The sequence below is a fragment of the Pelobates fuscus genome, chromosome 6 (genome assembly GCF_036172605.1).
Source record: "Pelobates fuscus isolate aPelFus1 chromosome 6, aPelFus1.pri, whole genome shotgun sequence".
Lineage (NCBI taxonomy): Eukaryota > Metazoa > Chordata > Amphibia > Anura > Pelobatidae > Pelobates > Pelobates fuscus.
In genome coordinates, this window is record NC_086322.1 from 224533457 (window position 1) to 224557217 (window position 23761).

At 41.2% G+C, this 23761-nt stretch overlaps 2 protein-coding genes across 2 annotated transcripts in view; one reads left to right on the top strand and one right to left on the bottom strand.

Moving 5' to 3' along the window:
• LOC134565714 (17-beta-hydroxysteroid dehydrogenase 13-like) overlaps positions 1 to 15331 on the bottom strand; it is a 139611-nt gene extending 124280 nt beyond the window's left edge. Inside the window, exon 1 of the mRNA XM_063425356.1 lies at positions 15110 to 15331. Coding sequence (XP_063281426.1) covers positions 15110 to 15319 — 210 coding nt within the window. The 5' untranslated portion in view covers positions 15320 to 15331. The remainder of the gene's footprint in view (positions 1 to 15109) is intronic.
• A 6067-nt stretch (positions 15332 to 21398) lies between these two features.
• Positions 21399 to 23357, top strand: LOC134566135 (tigger transposable element-derived protein 1-like). Its single transcript, XM_063425839.1, has 2 exons — positions 21399 to 21471; positions 21715 to 23357. Exons 1-2 carry the CDS (start codon positions 21399 to 21401, stop codon positions 23355 to 23357), a joined length of 1716 nt encoding a protein of 571 aa, XP_063281909.1.
• The last annotated feature ends 404 nt before the right edge of the window (positions 23358 to 23761 follow it).

The following is a 23761-nucleotide window of genomic DNA, read 5'->3' on the forward strand; positions in this document are numbered from 1 at the left end:
CATCTTCATCTAAATCCAACAAGGAAAGGGAATCAAGAGTCCCTACTAAAAACTTCTAATGGTTTACAGGCCCATACAGACTCCCTGGAAGGAAGACCTCATCATTTCCGATCTGTCTGGGCCACAAATTCATCAGACTCCTGGGTCATATCTATCCTTAATCAGGGCTACAGAATCAAATTCGACTCCTTTCCTCCAAACAACTCCTTCATAACGTCAAGAAAACTTTAATGGGGAAAAAGGGTAAGCCATGATATCCGGTGTCAGAAAACTACTTCTCCAAGGTGTCATAGAAGAGGTGCCTCTTTCAGAAAGATACAAATTTATCTATTCAACAGTATTCTTGTCCCCAAAACCCAACGGCAAATGGAGACTGATTATAGATCTGAAGAAAACCAACATATTCCTGAAACACCTTTCAATCAAGATGGAATCTATATTCACTATTATTCCCAACATCAACAGAAAGGATTGGCTAACGTCCATAGACCTAAAGGATTCATATTACCACATGCCCATCTACCCTCTTCATCGCACGTTCCTCCGATTTCCTATTATGGGACAGCATTTTCAATTCAGAGGCTTCCCTTTCAGCTTAAGCCTTGCTCCAACAACCTTCTCAAAAATCTTAGTGGTCCTGAATGCACATCTAAAGAAACAGGGGCTAGTTATCTTACACTGCCTAGATGACATTTTAATAGTTGTGCCATCTCTTCAAAAAGCTTCTCGTCACACTGTATGGGCCCTGGACTGTCTACAAGAACACGGTTGCATTATCAACAGGGAGAAGAGTGCCCCTACTCCATCTCAGCAAGCTTAGATGCTTATTTTGGCACCGTAAAAGCAAAGGTCTTCCTATCACAAGAAAGGATAAGCAGAGTGAAATACAAGATTCTCTCAGCCCTCCCCAAACCTTCCATCACAGCCAAGGAGTACATGAGCATTCTGGGCTCACTAACCTCAACTATAGGATTAGTCCGCTGGGCTCAATAAAACTCAAGAACAATCCAATTCAAATTCCTGAATCAGTTCAATCACTATCGCAACAAGTGGAAGCAAATTATTTGACTTCCTCGAGTAGTAAAAGATCAGTTGGTGTGGTGGTTACAGCGAGACAATCTTCAGAGAGGTTTTCCTAAGAAGAACCACCATAGCAAGTTTTCACCACAGATGCGAGCATGACAGGATGGGGTGCTCACACAGAATCAATTTGGATTCAAGGCACTTGGAACCCATCAGAAAGATGCCTTCACTTAAACTTGCGGGAATTGAGGACCATTTACATTGCAATACAGAAACTCCACAGAGCTCTCAAGAGTCCTTGGCTATCAATATGGACGGACAACAGAGCAGTGGCTGTATATATCAATCACCAAGGAGGCACAAGAAGCAACCTTCTCTTACAAGAAATAACTTCACTGATGTCCTGGGCGCAACTTCATATCAAGGGTATGAAAGCGATCTACCTAAAAGGATCGGAAAACATTCTGGCAGATTTCCTCAGCAGAACTCGCATATTGCCAGGCAAGTGGAGCTTAAATCCAAGAGTTTTTCAGGTTCTGACAAAGAGGTGGAGCATACCCCAGGTAGACCTAATGGCCAACAGATGGAATGCTCAGGTAGCAGCCTACTTTTCCCTCTCCAAGGACCCTCTAACTTTGGGTCAAGTTGCCCTTTCCGATCCTTGGAACTTCGACCCTGGGTATGTGTTCCCTCCTCTGCCTCTGATTCCCCAGGTACTGTGGAAAATTTGGAAAGAATGAAAGATGGCCCAAAAGAGACCTTGGTATTCCCTTCTACCGAGAATGTCTCTGACCCATCCTTGGTTACTTCCAATCTCCCTGGACCTTCTAATCCAGGGATCCAGGAACCAGCGACCCATCAGTTGGAACCTGTGGGCCTGGCTGTTGAAAGGAGATCCCTCCTTAACCAAGGACTATCCAAGGCAGTAATTAATGTTCTCCTAAAAGCAAGGAAACAGTCTACATATTCCTGCTATTAAAGAATTTGGGAAATCTTTCAAAAATGGTCAGTAGCACAATCTTTGGATTCTCAACACTCTACTCACCTCCATATTCTGGAATTTCTACAAGGCCTGGACAAAAGCCTCAGCACTTTGAATGTGCAGTCCTCAGCTCTATCTGCCCTTTGCAATACTTAATGGGCATCTCATCCTCTCATCTCAAGGTTCTTTAAAGTGGCTTTACACTTACGCCCTCCAGCCAGAAATACAGCTCCTCCATGGGATTTACCAATGGGCCTGAATGCCTTAACAGAATATCCATATGCACCTCTGGAGGATATCTCTATTCAACACCTCTCTTATAAAACAGTGTTCCTGGTGGCGGTCTCCACGGCCAAGAGAATCTCGGAACTCCAGGCATTCTCTAGTGATGAGTCAAACACGCATATATTTCATGACCGGGCGATCCTGAGACCTAGTGAAGACTTCCTTCCAAAAGTCGTATCTAGATTTTATCTGCTCAAGGAAGTGGTTCTCCCCTCTTTCTGTTCCTCCCCGTCTTCTCCAGAGGAAGAGCGATGCACTCGATGAACTCTATGTGAGAGAACTTCTAATCAAGTAAAAAACAGAAAACACACACACACTAAAGACAACAATATGGAATACGTAAAACTAAATTTGTTTTAATTGACTGTATTAAGCTATGTCCTGTTTGTTATTATTATAGATCTGGTATTGGTCGTATCCTGGTTCATATTTCCAGGTTGTTAAAAAAAAAAATTATATACGTATACTGGGTGCTTTTTCCCACTTTTCTTTGTTCTGGACTTCTAATCAAGTACCTAGTTGTTATTTCTGACAATAGGAAAACCAAAAAGTTATTCATCCTTCTTTGGGGCCTTCGCGAGGGCGAATCAGCCTCTTCCTCTACCTTAAGGAGATTGATAGCTTCGGTCATAACGGACTCCTACCTGCGGAACAAGCTGACTTCTCCAGTCAAAATTAGAGCTCACTCCACCAGATCCCTGGCTACATCTTCAAAATTTGCAGCAGGATTTCTGCTTCCAGTGCGGATCGGTGAGCCAAAGAGAGCGAAGTGCAGTTTTCTGCACATTCGGCTAAGTTTTAGAGGATGGTAAGACTGGTTTCCCTGCTCCAGGGTCGTGAGTATGCTTGCACTCACACTTATGATGCGCAGACAGAGCCAGCAGGAAGCAGTGGGTCTCAAAGGTAAATAGTGAAGTTGCTCATGGCAGTGTTAGAGCACTTCCCCCCTGCGCAGGATTCAGGGTCTACACCGGGTCCACAGGAGGGTCCCCTCCCTGTCCTGAGATATGCCTTACAGGAGTTATGGATTCAGGATCAGAGTCCTGAGTTATGGATTCAGGACGGTAACCTTTGGTTGCTTTGGTGACTCCGTGTAGCCCAACCACTTTTCACCGAAGAAGTGTTAGAAGGTCACAAGAAGGGCATCTGTAGGTGATGTAGCAGCTGTCGATTTAAGCACAAGTGTCCCCATTGTAGGGGAGCAAACCCGGCAGTGCATTGCTTCAAGCTGCATAAGTCCCTCCCAAGAAGACGTTCCTCAGAGCAAGGACCCCAGTGAAGGCAGAAAGGCTGCTCACATGGCTCGTTCGGTACCCCAAGTGTAGGGATGCTTAAATTTTATGGGAAGGTTTTAAAGATGGTTTCCGTATTCTGTTGGTTGTGTCACAGGAGGTATAACTTGCGCCTAATTTGTTATTGGTTCGGGGTAAGTAGAATATCTTGTCAGAGAAACTTCAAAAGGAAGTTAGGCTTTGATAATTGGCGGGTGTCTTCTTTGGGCTTGGTTCCAAAAAATGAACCAAGCACCTTTCAGCTCATTCACCATTTATCATTCCCATTTGGATATTCGGTGGATGATGGCACTGCTAAAGAGGTCTGTCAAGTACGGTATGCATCTCAATCTACATTTAGTTTCTTGCCAAGTAATTTGGGATTATTTTCATTTACTGGGCTGTCAGTTTAATAGAAATTTATTTTATGACATGTACCTTCTGATGGGCTGTTTGATTTCATATTTTTACTATTATTATTATATTTATATTTTATAAAGGGTGGTTTAGCTGGTAGTGGTTTGTTCATCTCTTCTACATTATCTTGACTATTTTTGCTTGTGGGTTCGTTGGGTTCTTAAGTTTGTACAGACTTGTTGTTTCACTTTCATAGGGTTATGGCGGATTTTGGTGTTCCAGGCGCTGAGGAGAAAACGGAGGGCTCCAGTATGATTATTTCTTCCTGGGGATTAAGATACAGTTGGTTAATAAGGTGTTTCAATTGCCGGAGGAGACGCTTCAGGTTGTAATTTCTGGTGGTTCAGGTTCGAGGGGCTCCCTATTGGGCCATTTGAATTCGGCAATCCCTACTGGGCCACTTGAATTTTGTCTGTAAGTCATGCCCACAGGGCATGCTTTAAGTCACTGACTTTCCTTGGCTACCTTTTAACTTTACTCGCCTTTTGGGAGTTTTAAGTTTTGTTCTTTGTGGGTTACAATGGTCACACATTTTGGCGCAGTTACACAGTGTCTAACATAGCCATTGAGCTGTTCACAAAGGCTTCAGCTCAGTTGGTTTTGGTGCCATTTTCCAGGGGCTATGATGTGTGGGTATAGCGAGGCATCGGTTTGGATAAATTTAATATGGGGTTACAATCAGTACACATCCCCCCCTTCCCGTAGTAGAGGTGGTGGTCTGCGGTGGCACCTTTCCTGCGCCAGCAAGCTTGTCAATGAATAATGCTTGGGGAGTCACAGTCTGAATTTGGTTGACGACGAAGGACAGGCTGAAGAAGCTCTGGAAAAACTTTAAAGTGTACCTGTCTGCTGGGTAAACCAGCAGATGACAGTAATTGGTTGTGCTGGTTTAAATAAAGCTGTAGCTGTTGCCCTTACCCACTTAACATGGTGTTGCGTTACTTATTGGGAATAGAAGGATAACGGGATTTGGTGATCGAAGGAGTCAGCATTTATGATCCCCTTTTCAGATATCACTAAAAGTTGCATCAATTCTGCCTATCTTTGGAATGCATTAATTTGCTAGTAGCATCTGCAGATATTCTCTGTCAATTAATTTATATATCTGAAGCAAGGGGGTCCCTGATTACAATGTGCTGTGGTGGTTATGGTGCCAAGACTGCCCCTTTGATATGTATAAAAAAGTACATGAACAAAAGCAGACATTTAACCCCAAATAATCAAATTGAAGAAAAATATGTAGAGTTTGGGTAAAACATTAGTAAGTGATAATAATACTGTAATGATATGCAGATAATTACATAATTTTTTGATGCAAACCTAGGATATTGACATATGAAAAATATGTTTATTCCCTAAACAGATAACTATGGAGAATTTAAACGATAATTGCAATTATTCTTTACCAAAACTTTTTTTTCCTCGCTTTGCTATTTTGGCTCAAAATTTGCAGTTTCTTCATAATTAAAGGAACACTATAGGGTCAGGAACACACACATGTATACCTGACCCAATAGTGTTAAGCCCCCTTGTAAGGTAATATAACTTACCTTATTTCCAGTGTTGGTGCTGGCCCCACCCCAGATCCGCCTCCTTGTTGACATCATCAGAATTTCCCATAGGATGCCCACTGGTGCTGTCCCTAGGGGGCAATGTAAACACTGCCTTTTCTCTGAAAAGTTTACAGTTACAGTTTTACAGTTAAATACCTGCAGGGAATGATTCTACTCTCTTGAACAACTACATTAAGCTGTAGTTGTTCTGGTGACAACAGTGTCCCTTTAAGGTAAGGTTACCAAACACATTCTCTGTATTATTTAAATAATCAGAGCACACATGAAACTAGCTATAATTTAGTACAGACATGTGAATGGAGTAGCCTGTAATGGTTAGACATGTTTGGTTAAAGAGGAAAATTAAATGCTTCATAAAGAATCTTACTGAAAATGATAGGAATTCTTTGAAGGTTTAGTTAGAGTCGGCGGGGGAGGAGAGTAGGCTGAGCCTGACCCAGCGCCGAGGGACATCCGCGCTGGACTCAGGTAAGTCACTGAAGGGGTTTTAACCCCTTCAGCAGCATGGGATGGGGGGTGGGAGGGAGAGGGGCACTGCAGGGCCCTGCAGTGCCAAGAAAACTAATATGTTTTCCTGGCACTGGAGAGTCCCTTTAAGCATGAAAAACAGCATTCCTGTTTCCAAATATATTAATGAAAACTGCAGTGGACTTGTGCATGTGCTTTCAAACGAACCACAATTTGTCCAAATTTAGGGGGGAAAGTTTGTAATTATGAATCGCCATATGACTGAATCACGAAACAAACTAAATGAGGAATGAATGAGCCGTTTATGTCTTTTATGATTTTGAGTTCAGGGTGTACCAATAAAAAAATATATGATTGATGGGAAAAAAGATGACCAATGATTTATATATGTAAGGTGTTGGTAATAATCGCAAATGCTTAATAGGCATGTGTTGGAGGACTTACTATTTCTGGTGACATTTTGTTGTCTATTTGCCATCTGTTCTCTACGGTCTCTTTGGTGTTGTAGATATGTGTTAATCATTTGCTTAATCTTCGAGTCCATGTGTGACTCGGGGAGCATGCCAAGGGGACTCATAACACGGCTATACGCGCACCTATGCTCTGAATCCCGGGAATGGGGAGAACTGGCATACATTGCACAATGGGAGCGAGACTTGGGGGAAGAACTTGAAGGAGTAGAGTGGCAAGAAATATGGGAGGCAAGCAGGACAACCTCGGTATGTGTAACATTACAGGAACAATCTCTAAAAACAATGTTCCGGTGGTATACGACCCCAGTCAAATTGTTTAAGATGCGCAAAACCACCACAGACGATTGCTGGAGGGGGTGCGGGGAGAGCGGGACCTATCTGCATATGTGGTGGGAGTGCCCGAGAGTCACAGGATTCTGGGGAGCCATACGGGACCTTCTGACGCAAGTTTTCTCTAGAGCCCCGGATCTGGACCCGTGGGTGTATCTCCTAAACAGGACTATAGACGGGTGGACGAGAAGGGAGCAAAAATTGATCCACAAAATTACACTGGCCGCAAGGCGAGCGATTGCATACACATGGTTGAAACCGGACACACCACATATAGCGAGCGTTACTGCGCGAATTAGGGAGGTACGCCTGATGGACGACCTGACGGCAAGGATTAGGGGATCCCTGGGAGCATTCAGTAGGCTGTGGGAGCCGTGGGACGAAAGTCCGCTGAGCGCGTAGCATACGAATGAGGACCTTTGAGGATGTGGGGGTCGGTCGGGGGGCCCGGGGCCGCCCCTCTTCCCCCCCTCCTCCCCCTTCCCTCCTCTCCCTCCCTCCTCCGCGGCTGCCTTCCGCGCGCCTCCAAGCCCCGTTCTTGCCTATTCTCTATACTTTTCTTCTCTGTTCTTTCCACTTACACTCCTTATCATATCGGCACCGAGGGCCTTCTCCTATAAGGAACGGTGCTGAGGCTTCTTAAAGTAAAGTGAACCTTGCCTTTGCATCAGGTGATACTATACTCTGTGCCTCAGACAGAGTGTTGCACAAGAGAACATATCAAACAGGCTCTGGTTCACACATTGTTGTCAAAGATGTTTTTTTTGTTTTTCTTTTATCTTTTCTCTTATGGATAACATGTCATACGCTACTACAGGAATGTTCATGTACTATATCGAAACATGTAAAATATGTTGTTTTCACGTGGCGAATTGTGATAATACATTGCACAACAACAAAAATAAAGAATTAAAAAAAAAATCATTTGCTTAATTGCTAATAACAACACTGTTAAATTCCAATATTTGGGTTAAGGGCCCAGAGTAGAAGTTACAAGAATAGCCACGAACACTGGAGCTGTAAATGGTGTGTGAGTTGCTGTGCCTGTTCCTACATCTGGAAATTACCTGGTATGGAAGTTGAGAATGCAGAATGAACTTAGTAGAAAGGGTGTACGGGACGGAAGAGGAAGAGTCCCCACCAGAAACTAATGCAGAAATAATCCATTTGGAGAAAAATAATGCTGAAAAACAAGAGCTGAGATATGCATTTATGTGAGTACTAGTAATTTATACCACATTGAAAACTTTGAGCCATGGAGGTATGGGAAGGAATAGTTGGACTGTATCTAAGTACCAGTCTAAATGAAAGGCTTTATTTACCAAGAAATCTCTTCAATATGAAGTTGGCTGAGGGAGGAGACCTAAAGAAACATCCAATCAAATGTCAGAGTCAATTATCTTTTAGATGCAACAATGCAAGAAACTGCTTTAAAAAAAAAAAAAAAAAAGGCTACCATAGACAAGAAAAAGCCTATACATGGCAGAACACATTAAAAATGCTTTTATTGTTTAATGTAAAGGCATATATAGTTATCAAAAAACTTTGTATTATTTATTCGGGTGCAACATCGCACATGAGGACCATGCTGTTTGCAAGGACATAGTACCCTGTGCAGTCAAAGGATCACAGTATGAATGGTGCATTGTTTTTTCACATACCCGGCACACGGTTACACAAAACTTAAGGTTATATATTGCGCCTCCAGGAGAGCTTTTTTTTTTATACCTGATGCTGAAGGAAGCAAGGTGAAGTGTTAGTGTAGGACTCACCTAAGAGGTTTTCCTTGATGTGACCGGTGGACTTACACCTAATGGCCATTAAAGTGATACTAAAAACCTCCAGTTATTCAAATATGAATAGGGATTTGGGTAACTCTTTTCTTTGGTTTTTATTGTATGTATTGAGGATGTGTACTATGGTCATTGCTGCTGGCCAGAAGTAGTGGGAGTCTTAGTGCAGGATTTATTTTAGTGTATTTGTTTTACAGTTATGCCTTGTGGTTTTGCCTCACCAACCTATGCATGATTTCTATGCCTACATATGCATCCTTTTACTGTCCACCCTATGTTCGGTTTCACTGTACGCGCTTATGTAGCGGTTTACCATGGGACACTCTCTGTGTAGGTGCTACAACACACTCTGCGCATGCTTTATTGTGCCGTATACACAATTTCTAGAGCCATAAGGATAGTTTGATATAAGCTCCACCTCTGGTCAGGCATACTGGTTTTCCAGCCTTGGCTGTCAATTAGGCTGGTTACGTAATTTTAGTACCCATTTCACTGGATACTGACATTTCACCAGAGGGATATTATTGGATACATTGTTTAGGTTTTTTATGTTTGTTACACTGTGCAATTAAAGTGTTGGTCTTTACAGAAGACCAAACTATACACATGACCCACTGCTTGTGTGAGGATTTCTAGGTGCTGAGTTTGGTTAAGTATGTTGAGGGCTTAGGTATGGGTTAGGGAAACGTAGTTCAGAATTTTGGTCATTTTAACATAATTTACTATTACATAGTGGTGTCTGCACACAGATCACTATTCAGCTCCAAGTTCAACTGATACGTCACTAGTTTTGGGCATTTTTCTTTCTCGCACCTGGTCAGGGAACTGGTCCCTAGCTTTGGTTTGTCTTTTATTTCAAAGGTCAGGCACTCATTCAGCTCACTAAGTACACTAATGATTCATTCATCCTACCGTTCCCTTGAAAGCTAACCATCTGCTCATGCAGTTGGATACAGACTTGGGTGCCCTTAGTTGTCCACAGGTAGTGTTTCAGCTTAATGTACCATTAGATAGGGGATCCGCGAGGCCATGTCCCATCCTCATTCTACTGAGGTTTTTGCCCCACATTCCAAACCATAGTTAGTGCTTGCACCTTATAATTGTCATTGAGAGGCCAACTCCCTGCCACAATGATGTTGGCATAAAGAGCCATAACACAAATTCATAGGTAGAGCCTCTCAATGCTGCTTGGCAACTAGTTAGGTATTAACAATCACCAGGGAAGGAGTGGCTGGGGAGGAGGGGGGAGGAATGGCTGGGGAGAAGGATTGGACATTAGTTTGACTATTCTCACACAGTTAGGTACAATCAGAATGCCACATCTACACTGCATTCATATTTTTGCATATTCTCCCATTTTGTTCTCATGCTTTGTGGTTGTTTTGCCCTCTTTTATATTCATATCTGGGTCTCCCTGGTGTGAGTAGGGTGCGTGTATCTGTGTGTGTAAGTGCCAGTGTGTGTATCTGTATGTCAGTGTGTGTATGTGTGTATGTGCCAGTATGTCTATCTATGTGTCAGAGTGTGTGTGGAAAGCGAAAAAACATATGTTTTTCAGCACAGACATGCAGAAATTTGCACCTCACTGTACACCCACACTATCCTCTACACACACACACACACACACACACACACACTACACCTTGGATTTGATTAGTGTTGTAGAGTCAAAATTATCACCACCTAATGTTACTATGCCATCAATTTGTTTGCTACCCATAATTCAATTTCCATTAGTGAGTATTGTAACTTCTATTAAACATCTTCCTTATCCTTCTCAGGTATTCCCATTCATTACCCACTACTAACTCAGATAAAACCTTTCATGCTCTAAGACTACATTTATCACAATTTCCCTACCTCTATTAAATAAATTTAAAAGGTGAAAAATTCCTCATCCATTTCCAAGTGTTTTCCTGTAATGCTCCCTACCTCATTCCCCTTTTCCTAGTTCTTATCTCCCACAGTCCTAGGCATAAATTCAACTGATATCATCACATTAATTACAATGACGTAGCATGTCCTCGAACTATCTCTTTACCTCTTCCAGCTTCCACCATCTCCATACCTCTACCCTACTACTGTAAAATTGTCCTTCTCACTTTGGAATGCAATGTGCTTGTGCAATAAGACCAGCCTCATTTTTCATTTATGAAAATAATGGAAATATTCCTTTCATTACTACAACACCTGCTGCTCTTGTTTCATATTTCTACTTTTTTCTCCACACTCCATGCATAACTAAATATGGAGGTAGAGTTGGCCTTCTGACATCCTGCTCTTGGACTCCTGCACCCAGATCAATCACCATACCTTCTCTTCCTTTCTCATACTTTGAAATCCACATCTCATCTTTCTTTGGACAACATGCCATTACTAGTAGTGCTAAATACTGCCCCCAAGGGCCACCCTCTTGCTTTTCTGATGAAATGTACTGTTTCCTTTCTGACTTCACACTTCTTAATAACCAGTGCTGCCCTATCCTCTCTTAATAATGCACTCTTTAATCTCTCAATGTACTTACCCCTTTTTATATGGTTCCCCCAAAAACTCAACCAAGTCCTGGCTCAAAAATGGCCTTTGCCACACTATGTTCTGCTTAGTATTCCTGGAAATGTTCACTCTCTCCATCCACCTTAGCAACCTTCTCTTCCTTTTTAAAACAATATTCTCCATTCCCTGATGCTTGTGTAAAGACTTAGTACAATTAATTAATCACTCTACTTTCCCCTATACACATCAAAGATTTGCTACTTGAACAAAGTTTTTTGAACAAAGTTTTTTGACTTTCCGCTAATAATAACTAGTGATAACAATAACTAGTATTTATATAGCGCCTTTCTCCCAGCGGGACTCAAAGCGCTTTTCAGTGCACACTCTCGGAATTAACCAAATCGGCAGCTGAATAATAATAGATGTTATTATTACCCAATTGATGCTACTCATTTTATCGACCTCGGAAGGATGAAGGGCTCACCCTGCCGGCATTTGAACCTGTGATCTTGCATTTTGAACAGGCTCTGTAGTCAGGGAATTTGCCAACTGGGAAGGGAAACAACAGCCCTAACTTTTACCACCATCACCCTTACCCACATCTGATATAGCTTCTCAAACAAAAAATCTCAATATTAGATCCTCCTTATGCACCCAAAACCCCACTAAATTCTCCCCTCCCCCCCCCACTTCAACAGCTTTCTTCTCTTACTTCACTTTGTTTTCTTTACTAAAGTAAAACCACCTACCACCACCACTGCTGACCCAATCCTGCATTCTCTTCTACACTCCCACTGTAATGTTTCCCAATTTGTCCTCTATTATCAACCATCCTCTCTTCTGGTTGTTTTCCTGTTTCCTTGGGATTTGTAAATAAAAATAAAACTTTAAAAATCCCTTGATCTTGCCCTACCTAGTAGCTTCTAACTAATCTCCTCTCCCAACCATCCAATCTGGATGTCCGCTTACCCACTGAACTGAAACTGCAATTCTTTATGCTCATAATTTCCTTGGCCAATGATAGCATTCTAAGCTCACTTCTATAATTATTCTCCTTGATCTCTCTGCTGTGTTTTTTTTAGGCCCTCATCCTACCTTTCTGTCTTATCCTATCTTTCTGGTCACATCTATGCTTTCTATTCAACAATACATCTACACCACCCATCCCTCTTTCAGTTGGTGTATCACAAGGCTTGGTGCATCCCCCACTCCTCTTCTTACTGTACACCGCCTCTCTGGCAGAACTTATATCCTCTCTTGGCTTCAATGCTGTGCAAATGACATTCAAATCTTCTTTTTTTTCCCCTCCTTCACACCTGACCGCTCCTCTTGCATTTCTTCCTGTCATACATCAATATCCTCCCACTAATGCTGTGGTAGAACCCCTGCCTGTTCGTGGATTCCTTTTTATATTATGTGTATTTTCCTATGTTTTCATGTATTGTGCCCGCTCCCCATTCGGGAGTGCTTCCACAAAGGGAATTCATTCCCCTTCCGAACCAGGGAATAACCCTGATATCTCATTTGGAATGTTAGGTTAGAATGTTCTCACCTTGCAACATAAGCGTCAAACCACAAGGGAAACAAGTAATGAGCACTAACCTGGGTGGCCGCCCTTTCGTTAGACGTACACCCAACAGGGGGAGCGTTCATGGGTTGTTTCCCGGCCCGTTCGTTCCCCGAACGAGGACTTCTCCAGTGCCCTATTAGAACGTTCGCACAAAATAATCAGAACTTTTCACTTGCAACATAGGTGTGAAAGCGCAAGGGAAATAATTAATGAGTGCTTCCCGGGTGGCCGACATTCATACCGACGAAGGGGGAGCATTCATACCCCGAAAGGAGAAGATTCCCTTGTCTGGGTTCCACACCGGAAGCTCTCGAACGGAGGATAGTCGAAAGAGGAGCCATTATGCGGGTCCCTGAGATTGGTGTGGACGCTTTTGGAGCACTGACTGGTTTGGCGGGCTTACCTGTGGCCGAGAGACAGAGAGACTAGCTCTTTTTCCACAGGCCGGCTTTTCTGTGCCTGGGAGACAAAGGCACAGAGGCTTCTGGGAGGAAGATCACCTGGCATCTGGGGTGAGAAACCCTGTGTTGTGGTGGCGGGCTTTAGGGAAATGGGAACGGAGTCCCCTTCCTGCGCTAGGGCCCCTGGGAGGGGGAGCATCGAGGGATGTGACCTTGTACAATTGTGTGGGACACCCCTTGCATGGGGAAATGCATAAAAGCCATCTGTGGCCAATAAAATTGTGTTGTACCTCCAGAGCTCAGTCTCGTCCAATTACTGGAGGGGAAATGGGTCTCTGTATATTCTAGAGTGGTTCCTGAGCGGCTGAAGAAAGGGAAGTAGCGGAGGTAACCACTCGGGTTACCTGGGGTCCACTACAAATGCAAATTAACCCAATCCAAAACAGAAGTTGTGGTCTTCCCTCCTCCATCTATTTCACCAACCCTTCCACCACCTTCTATTATCTTCGCTATCCTGGCCATTTCCTCCTCACTCACAGCCCACACCCTAGGAGTCCTCTTTGACTATTTTTTACCTACCCTAGCCATAAAAATTCAGTTTTGTAGAGGAAAATATATACCATAGCTGAGTGGAATTTTGACTGTTCTATAAACTGTTCTATGTAACATTACTGTCACTGAATGCCATGTAACATGATTTATCCTCTATACCTAACTATAAAAGAGTGAACAGGTGTGTCGGAGCTTCAAATAAATTATAATACACTGTATGTGTAAAAAAATTGAAAACATAAAATTAAAATCATGCAAAATTTACACCCATTGTATACTTGTATACATATGTATTAAAAGATACTTAATATCATGACTAATTCCAATGATTTGATTGAACAATATCCAGAGCAAAGACAGATGTATCTAGAATAAGAAAAAAACACACATAGTGTAATCTTTATATAAATATATAAATAATATGGTGTGGGAATTCCACTCACACGATTAAGAGCTGTATCATGCTCTATAAGAGGAGCCCTGGAGGTTCCTATTCAGGTCTTGGCATTCACTGCAGTCTTTAAACATGCACCATTCAGAAAATATGGTATTAAAAAAAGTTTTATTTATATAATATAACAATATGTAAACTATAAAATGGCTGGGGAAATTGCCCCAAAACGCTACATATACAATATCTATTGTGCAATAAATAATCCCCATTCCAAATATGGAACACTCTCTGTAATACATTGAGAATAAATTATTTGCATTGACGGAGTATTAATTTCGTTGTCTATCAACCGGTCTTCCTGTGCAGTTCATACTATATAGCATAACAAATGAGAAATACTTAAATAGATTTTGTTTAGTTGGTCTGAAATAAGCATTTTAATAGCTTTGTTACCACAACATTTATTCACTAAAAATCTATTTGTGAAAGCTGGGTAAAATGCGCTGGTTTAAAAAAAAACCAAAAAAAAACAAGAAAAAAAAACTCATCTATAGTGACAACTGAGCTATTTTAATCTAACTCTTGCAGTTAGTTTTTGAGTTGTTAAAATAAGTTTTAAGAGAACAAACTGTGATGACGACATAGTCCCACAAGGGGTTACTTTTAAAAGTAAATTATTCGAAATGATTCCAAAAGGAGTCTTTCATATCTATATATAGAACACACTTGAATATACCTGGTTTCACATAACTGACAATTACAATTGATGATTTAATTAAAATGTAAAATACAATTTTAACTACAGAAAATTTATAAATAAAAATCCAAATGGTAGGAAATGTGATTTTTTTGTAAAAAAAATTTTTTAAAGAGGTTATAAATCGAAAATATTAAGTTTAACTGCAGGCATAGGTATTGTAGTTTATAATATTTTAGTGCAGCTTATTAGGCAAAAAGTTCTAACTTTATATAAACGTAGAAGAATGCCTTATTTTCACAATAGATAGAAAGAAGAAAATGAGTTGGATCTGGATATGAGAAGAATTATAAAAAATAATAAAAAATACGTTTTTCAAACTTTACCTTGTTGATGTCCCACAACACAACAATGCTCTGGCGTTTGGCAAATTCACAGGCGGTAATTCGTCCCATGCCATGACCAGACCCTGTAATCAGCACAATATCTCCACTAACAGATTTCCTCTTCAATGGGATAAAACACTTGACTATAGCCTCTAGATATGAGTAAACTGCAATGGCAAAAAGAAGCAAATAGTCTAGAATGATATTCATGTTTGCAGTTGGAGTTCAGCTTTCCAAATGCCCATGTGGCCAAACAACAGCTGCATTTATGTCTAGTGAATAAACTTGTATAGATGCCAGCTCAGCTACAGACTCAAATATCTTGTAATTTTATTGCACTACGGATTCTGAAGTCACTGACATTTATACAATTAAAGTAAGGGCACCTATATGATACTCATTTACATTAGGTGTAACTTCCAAAAGAGAAATGTGCAACCTCCTCACCCTAGTTAGTTATCAAGGTTTGTGTTTATGTTGGTAATGTGCAGGTAAACAAACTCTTGAGTGATACAATTTTAACTGGGTTACTTCTATGAACAGAGATTAAGAAAAATTGCCATTGTTTTTTTTTATTATTGAAAATGAGATGATATGTTATATGGCCTCTACACGTGTTATTATGTAATGCATGCATATTGGTTAATAAGTCTTTTCAGTGCAATCTCCTGCTTTATCCTTACTTTTGTGGAGGACCACCTCTTTGGCACCCAAAGACCATCACAATTTAAAGGGCTGAAACTAGGTCAGAATGTGGTTTTGATGCTTGTGTATGACATCAGCACTCATGATAGACGTGTGTTGGTTTGTAATAATGTATGTCTTTGGCGAAATAAGTGGTGCTTCTGCTGAAAGAGGGCTTAAAGATATCAGCTTAAAATGTACCTTTAATATATTTACTCACATGTATACATATATAATTAGATTGCTTGAGGACAGAACAACAATAATAATATGGGTGCTAGCCTTTGATGTTTTGAAAGGGTTACATCAACCACCTTGACCACTTCTGCTTTTATAAGTAGTCATGGTGGTTGGAGTTTGTATGTGCAATGTTTCTGCTTGAAATGCTGCAGGTACTGAGATATTGGCACTTTTGTTATATTGTGCAAATGCTCCTCCATATTCACACACACACAATGTCACGCTACACACATACTCCCCCATATTTCCATGCACTGTCCACATACGTATACATTTTATCTTACATTTTACTTGCATGCTTTTTAATATTTCATGTATATGTTTTATTTGCATTTTTTTTAAATGGGGGTTAACTCCATCATGAATCATGCATTTGTGGCCTTTTGAATCCCGGTATGGGACTTACCCCTTACATAATATGTGGTTTTCAAATTGTTGAAACATAAAATAGAAAAATAAAAGGAGATATATAGTCCAATATTGTATAAACCAACAAAATAGATAGAAGTGAGTGAAAATTAACTCACATAGATTAGAGCCATTTCAGGGTGTAGAGACACACGGAAGGCGGGAATTAATTTTTCTAACGGTGGTTTTTGGAGTACTGACAGAGTGTTTTCTCAGCTGCTATACTATCTCAATAACACAATATCACAAATAAGTGTCTATATCACACTACAGTTTTTTGTTTGTTTTAGATTTGTACCTTGCTCCTTACTTCCCTATACAGCACTGACACAGGAGAGAATAAAGGGACACTCTGGACCCCTAAAGCACAGCAGTTTCCTGGAATGCTTCATGTGTGAAGAGTGTGTCCTTTAGTTTCATTTTACAAAAAGTGCAGATTTCAATATAAATTGGCACTCTTATAAATTAACCTTATTATACCCCCTGGCTTTCAAGCAGACAATTAATCCTGTTACTTCCTGGTAGTGTAGCTCAGTGGAGCTAACCTCAAGAGGCAGTTGTGACGGACCACCTGGCACCCCGACCGGGTACCTCCATCAATTGCTGCTTCCTAGTACTTGCGAGCACCATAAGCACTGCACTGGAACACCATAACCGCTGTAAAGCCCACAAACCGCCGCAGCTTGGTTGGGGTCTCGCTGTCCTCCACCCACCCTGGACCAAGACCAGGATCCAGCTTCCAGTGGGTAGACCTCTCCTAGTTACAGAGAGTGCAGCAGGAACAGCTCTTATAAGAGCTAGTGATTATACTCAGGGGAGTATAGTGATATAGCAATCCCCAGAGTGAATATAGTTCTCCAATACCCCAAACATGAGCCAAGACTTCATGAAGGGGTAAACAAATCTCAGTTTAATGGGAGCCACACTTGACCTTATATGACAATCCCCATGCAAGGGGTACGCCCACATGGACCTGATGGTAGACTGATTTGCAACGTCACAGACCAATAACAATAAGGTTACAAAGCACGACACTCCCACACACAGCACACAATCCCTCCCCTCTGCCTGGGAAAAAATTGAGTCAGATACTGTACTCCAGGAAGATAAAAACACACATTTCAATAAAACCCTAAAAATACCCCAAACACATAATATCCCCACAAATGTTACATCCCCTGATAGCCCTGATCTGGGTGACCAACAAAAATCACCCAGATCAGTTCAGGGGTTAATGAATTCTATGGAAGCCACATTTTGACCGACCGCATGCATGGTCCCATGCCCAAAACAGTTCCAGAGTATCAGGTTGTGTATTCAGTCTAATTTGGGAATTTGAAATAAAGTCCAAAATACTGAACGTAGCCGTTCGTGAGTAAAGTCAGTTTATGTCTCTTGTTCGGGAGTTTATTCTTACCGAACGCCGTTCGACTCCCGTTTAGTGGTGTTCATGCCGTCGAGTGGCCGATTTGAGTTCCATTAAGTCGACGGCCAAACACCGCTCATTGTACTTGCGGCTTAAGATCAAATGCCGCTTCAAACCACTTCGACCATTCGGGAGTTCGAAGTGCTGCTTTGAACCACTTCGGGAGTTTGAAGTGTTACTGTACCAGTCCAAAAAGGCACAAGCAGTGGTTTCAACCAGGGTTTAACAAAGGGGCCATAGTCACAGGGTAGGAGGCTGGCAAACAGGCTTCTCCAATAACCAGTGACGAGGTTCAGTTCGTCACAGCAGAAATTGCCCAGACCACCTGCCTTGCAAAGACTTCTTATTGAGCTGCATTGGGAAGTCTCTGAATGGACAATGTCTGGTCAGCGTTAGAAGTGCAGGGCTTACAAAGGCTTCAGACAAGAGATCTGCAGCATGTGCAAGATGTTTTTAGATATAACCCCAATTAAAAAAAAGCATAATTAAAGTGTCAAATGTAAAAATTAAAAGAAGCACACACATTGCCCACAAATATTTTTTTTTGCCAAAATGCACATTATGTAGCATTAAGTAGTATAACATATGACTATCCATAACCCTAAACCTACACTCTAACACTTACTATTCCTGAAACATACTCCAAATCCTCACCCTAACCTTTACTCAATCCATTCCCTAATGCTAGAATTAACTTAATTAATTAATGTTGCTTGCCCATGTCATTAGGTCGGGGAGGTGTTGGTGCAGTTCATTTTGCACAAGCACAGAACTTAGAACTATTTCTGTTTATTTGTAAGAAAAGTTTTTCGTGTTCCTATTAAATTGCTGCAAACTCCTCTTCTACAGGTGTCTGACCTCCGTAACCCAAATGTTTAACATATTTTGAATTGCGCATTTTCACTGATCGGATATTTTGTTTTCATGTTTTTTTCACAGCCATTGTAGACATTGTTACATTTGATGTTGTATCTACTATTGCATTTTGTAGCTTTTGGGCTAAATTATGAGCTTTATTTACTTGTTTAACCTTTTATAGTTTTAGCAACAAAAACAGAACATTTTTATAGAACTCTGCATCTTTTTATAGCACTCTGCTTCTTTTTATAGCACACTGCCTCCTTTTGCTTACATTCATATTCTAAAATATTTAAATTTGAAAGCTTTTAACTTTATCTACTCCGAGAAGTAGTATGGCCAATCAGCACCTTACTAGTATTGCATATGGGACTAAAATGTTTATCACACTTAGCTTGGAGTACTGTTTACAGTGAGCTTACTTGTATAATTTGTACAATTTTTTTGATTAACTTTGTAATGCTTGTTAAATATTTCAATAAATAATGTAATAAATAGTGAACTAGTATATCAGACTTAAAGCACACTCTAGTGGTATGCCTAGTTATTACATTTGTGAAAGTTTTTTTTTTTTTGCGTCTTTTAACCCCTTAAGGACCAAACTTCTGGAATAAAAGGGAATCATGACATATCACACATGTCATGTGTCCTTAAGGGGTTAAAGCAGTAAATGTTAACATTAACGTAATTAGTAGCATGCAAAGGGAAGGTGGGGAGAAGTTAGGATAAGCAACCTCCCTGGGAGACAGATTGGAGGGGTAACAGGATGGAAGGCGAAAACACAAAATTAAGTAATAGGAAAGCCTCTCTGTGTATTTTTGAAGATTCACTCTGCTTTATAATTATAATTATTATTTATTTATTTTTAAACCTTGTAATCCTAAACTTTATTAGCTTAATTCTTGATCACTGAAATGTAAAATTCTAGGTGATGTTTTAACCCCTTAAGGACCAAACTTCTGGAATAAAAGGGAATCATGACGTGTCACACACGTCATGTGTCCTTAAGCAGGGGTGTATCTATCACGAGGCAAACAAGGCATTTGCCTAGGGCGGCACTTGCCAATGGGGCGGCAAAATGCCTTGTTTGCTTAGTGATAGTTCCAATAATATGCCAAATATATATATATTATTATTTTTTTACGGAGTCCGTTGCTTCACTATGCGAGCGGCATCGCCGGCGCCGCATAGTGAAGGAGTTGCTCTTCCTCCTCCTCCTCCTGATTTCCTTCCGACCTCCCCTGCCTTTTACGGATGCGCGTTGCCGTCGTGACGTCACACGGAGGTGAAGTCACGGGCCGGCAACGCTAGGGTGAGCCCTCCTCCTGCTGCAGAGCGCACGGTCACCGTGAACACTGAGCCCAGGCCCCAATTGCCTGATCGGAGCCTGCTGTCTACCTGTCTTCAGAACTGTAAGTACTTAAATTACAGTCCTGTCCTTCACTAAAAGAAATTGCTTAGTTGTTTTATGGGGTAAGGTAAGGGGGCTGGCTGGTTAAAGGGGGGAGGATTAGGTAGGGGTTAATACTGATCTCAAACTGCTGATTGTTTAAAAAAAAAGAAGTAATCTGTAATACAGTATTTATATAACCATTTGATTTAATGTATTTGTATTTATTAATGTATTTATTTTTTTGGGGGGGGGAGTGAAGGGCAGTATTACACAATATTTATATTTTTTTTAAGGGGGGGGGGGAGTGAAGGGCAGTATTACACAATCTTTATATATATTTTTTTATACATGTAAAGATTGTGTAATACTGCCCTTCACTCCCCACCAACCAACACAGAAATTAGCACAAATACATTAAATAAAATGGCTGCCTGTATCATTATTCTAAAAATTAAAAAAACACAACTTCTGACATAAATACTTTGTATTTACAGATTACTTTTTATATATTTGTTACGCATATGCAAGTAATCTCCAAAATACAAAATGTTTGTCAGACGCTAAAAATCAAACTAGGAATGTGCATAGTTTTTTTTTTGTTTTTTTTTAAGTAACTTTTAGATGATACAGACATTTTATTTATTTGTGATTCTTTTTCTTCTCTATATTCAAGGGACACTATAGTCACCAAAACCACAACAGCTAAACGTAGTAGTTCTGGTGTCTATATCATGTCTCTGCAGGCTTTTTAATGTAAACACTGCCTTTTCAGAAAAAAGGCAGTACAGTGATACCTCGGTTCACGAACGCTTCTGTTCACGAACAACTCGGTTCACGAACAGAAAAGTTCGTAAAAATATGCTCCGGTTCACGAACTCCGCCTCGGTTCACGAACAGAAAAGTTCGTAAAAATATGCTCCGGTTCACGAACTCCGCCTCGGTTCACGAACCATTTTAATGCTAATTTCAGGCTGTCACATGGTCGGGACTTCCTGTAGGAAGACCGTGGAGAGAAGAAGCAAGAATAAGAGACACAGAAAGAAGTACTCTGCAAGCATTATAAGTGATTATACTGTATTTTATCACATACAGTACATACTGTACACAGAAAGAAGTACTCTGCAAGCATTATACAGTACAGTAAGTGATTATACTGTATTTTATCACATACAGTACATACAGTACACAGAAAGAAGTACTGTACTCTGCAAGCATTATAAGTGATTATACTGTATTTTATCCCATACAGTACATACTGTACAGTTCACTGGACACCCAATATGGCTCCCAAGAAGCATAGTGGAAAGAAGAAAGTGCGGAGCAGCAATAAAGGTGACAAGAACAGCAATGCAGGTGACAATGTGCAAAGTGGAAATGCAAGTGACAATGTGCAAAGTGGAAATGCAAGTGACAATGTGCAAAGTGGAAATGCAGTTGACAATGTGCAAAGTGGAAATGCAGTTGACAATGTGCAAAGTGGAAATGCAGTTGACAATGTGCAAAGTGGAAATGCAAGTGACAATGTGCAAAGTGGAAATGCAAGTGACAATGTGCAAAGTGGAAATGCAAGTGACAATGTGCGAAGTGGAAATGCAGGTGACAATGTGCAAAGTGGAAATGCAAGTGACAAGAATGTGCAGCGCAAGCATGGTGGCAAAAAGAAAGTGCACAGCAGTAGTAAAGGTGACAGCAAGGTTGTGAAGAAAATAACCATTGAGCTGAAGAAGGAAATTATAGAAAAGCATGACCGTGGTATTCGTGTGACTGATCTGGCTTCGGAGTACAAGATGGCAAAGTCAACAATTTCGACTATTCTGAAAAACAAAGCCGCCATCAAAGGAGCTGATGTTGCAAAAGGAGTAACAATGTTAACCAAGCAGAGGACACAAGTGCTGGAAGAGGTGGAAAAACTTTTGTTGGTGTGGTTGAATGAGAAACAGCTGGCAGGTGATAGTGTAAGTGAAGCTATGATCTGTGAGAAAGCCAGGAAATTGCACAGTGATTTACAGCAAAGAAGCCCCTCTACAAGTGCAGCAAGTGACGAATTTAAAGCCAGTAGAGGGTGGTTTGAAAAATTCCGCAGGAGAACTGGCATCCACAGTGTGATTAGACATGGTGAGGCTTCCAGTTCTGACAAGGCCGCAGCAGAAGCTTACAAGTTAGAATTTGCAGAATTCATGAAGACAGAAGGATACGTCCCTCAACAAGTGTTCAACTGTGATGAAACAGGGCTCTTCTGGAAAAAAATGCCGAACAGAACCTATATCACACAGGAGGAAAAGGCCCTACCAGGGCACAAGCCCATGAAGGACAGATTGACCCTTTTGCTGTGTGCCAACGCAAGCGCCGATCTGAAAATTAAACCACTACTGGTGTACCATTCTCAGACCCCTCGTGCATTTAGGGAACAAAATGTGAACAAGGCCAGACTGCCCGTCATGTGGAGAGCCAATGCCAAAGCTTGGGTCACAAGGCAATTGTTTATGGAATGGCTGCACGAGGTGTTTGCACCCACCGTCAGAAAATATCTTTCTGATAACCAGCTGCCTGAAAGGTGCCTTCTTCTGATGGACAATGCCCCAGCACACCCTCCAGCCTTGGTGGATGATATGGATGCTGAGTATGACTTCATCAAGGTAAAGTTCCTCCCCCCCAACACAACACCACTTCTGCAGCCCATGGACCAGCAAGTCATCTGCAACTTTAAGAAGCTGTACACAAAGGCGCTCTTCACTAGGTGTTTTAATGTCACTGAAGAGACATCCTTGACTTTGAAAGAATTCTGGAAGAAACATTTCAATGTTGTCCACTGCATTAACCTCATTGACAAAGCCTGGGAAGAGGTCACTTCCCGAACCCTAAATTCAGCCTGGAGGAAACTGTGGCCAGAATGTGTCGCTGAACGTGAACATGACTTAGAAGGGTCTGATGCAGAGGTAGTGGAGGAAATTGTGTCCATGGGCAAGAATATGGGTCTGGACGTTGATGGTGCTGATGTGGAAGAGCTTGTTGAGGAACATAGGGAGGAGCTGACCACGGAAGAACTTTATGAACTCCACAGTGAGCAGCAGAAGGCACTTCTTGAGGAGCATTCCACTGAGGAGGAAGAAGAAAGGGAGGAGGTTAGCAGTGATGCCATAAAATCCATTATGCAAAAATGGAATGAGTGCCATGATTTCTTTGAAAAGCACCACCCCAACATTACTGTCACTGTCACAGTACTGTCAACAGAGTGTTAAATCTCATGAATGATAATGTGGTCTCTCATTTCCGGAGGGTTATGCAGCGCAGAAAGAGACAAGTGACATTGGACAGATTTTTCAGACAAACTGAGCCTGCAGCTAGGAGACAAAGGAGAGAGGAAACCCCTGAAGAAGATCTCCCTGATGTCCTTATGGAGGGGGACTCTCCCCCCAAACAATAACTGCCTCCCACCTTACTGTCCTCTCTTAATAAATAACTACAGTATACTGTACTTTACTAATGTGTATTGTCATTTGTTTCATATTTTTGGGCTTCAAAAACCCCCCAAAAAAAGTCAGCACGGATTAACCGGATTTACATTGAACCCTATGGGAAAATGTGCCTCGGTTCACGACCAATTCGGTTCGCGACCAGAGTCAGTTCACGAATTAAGTTCGTG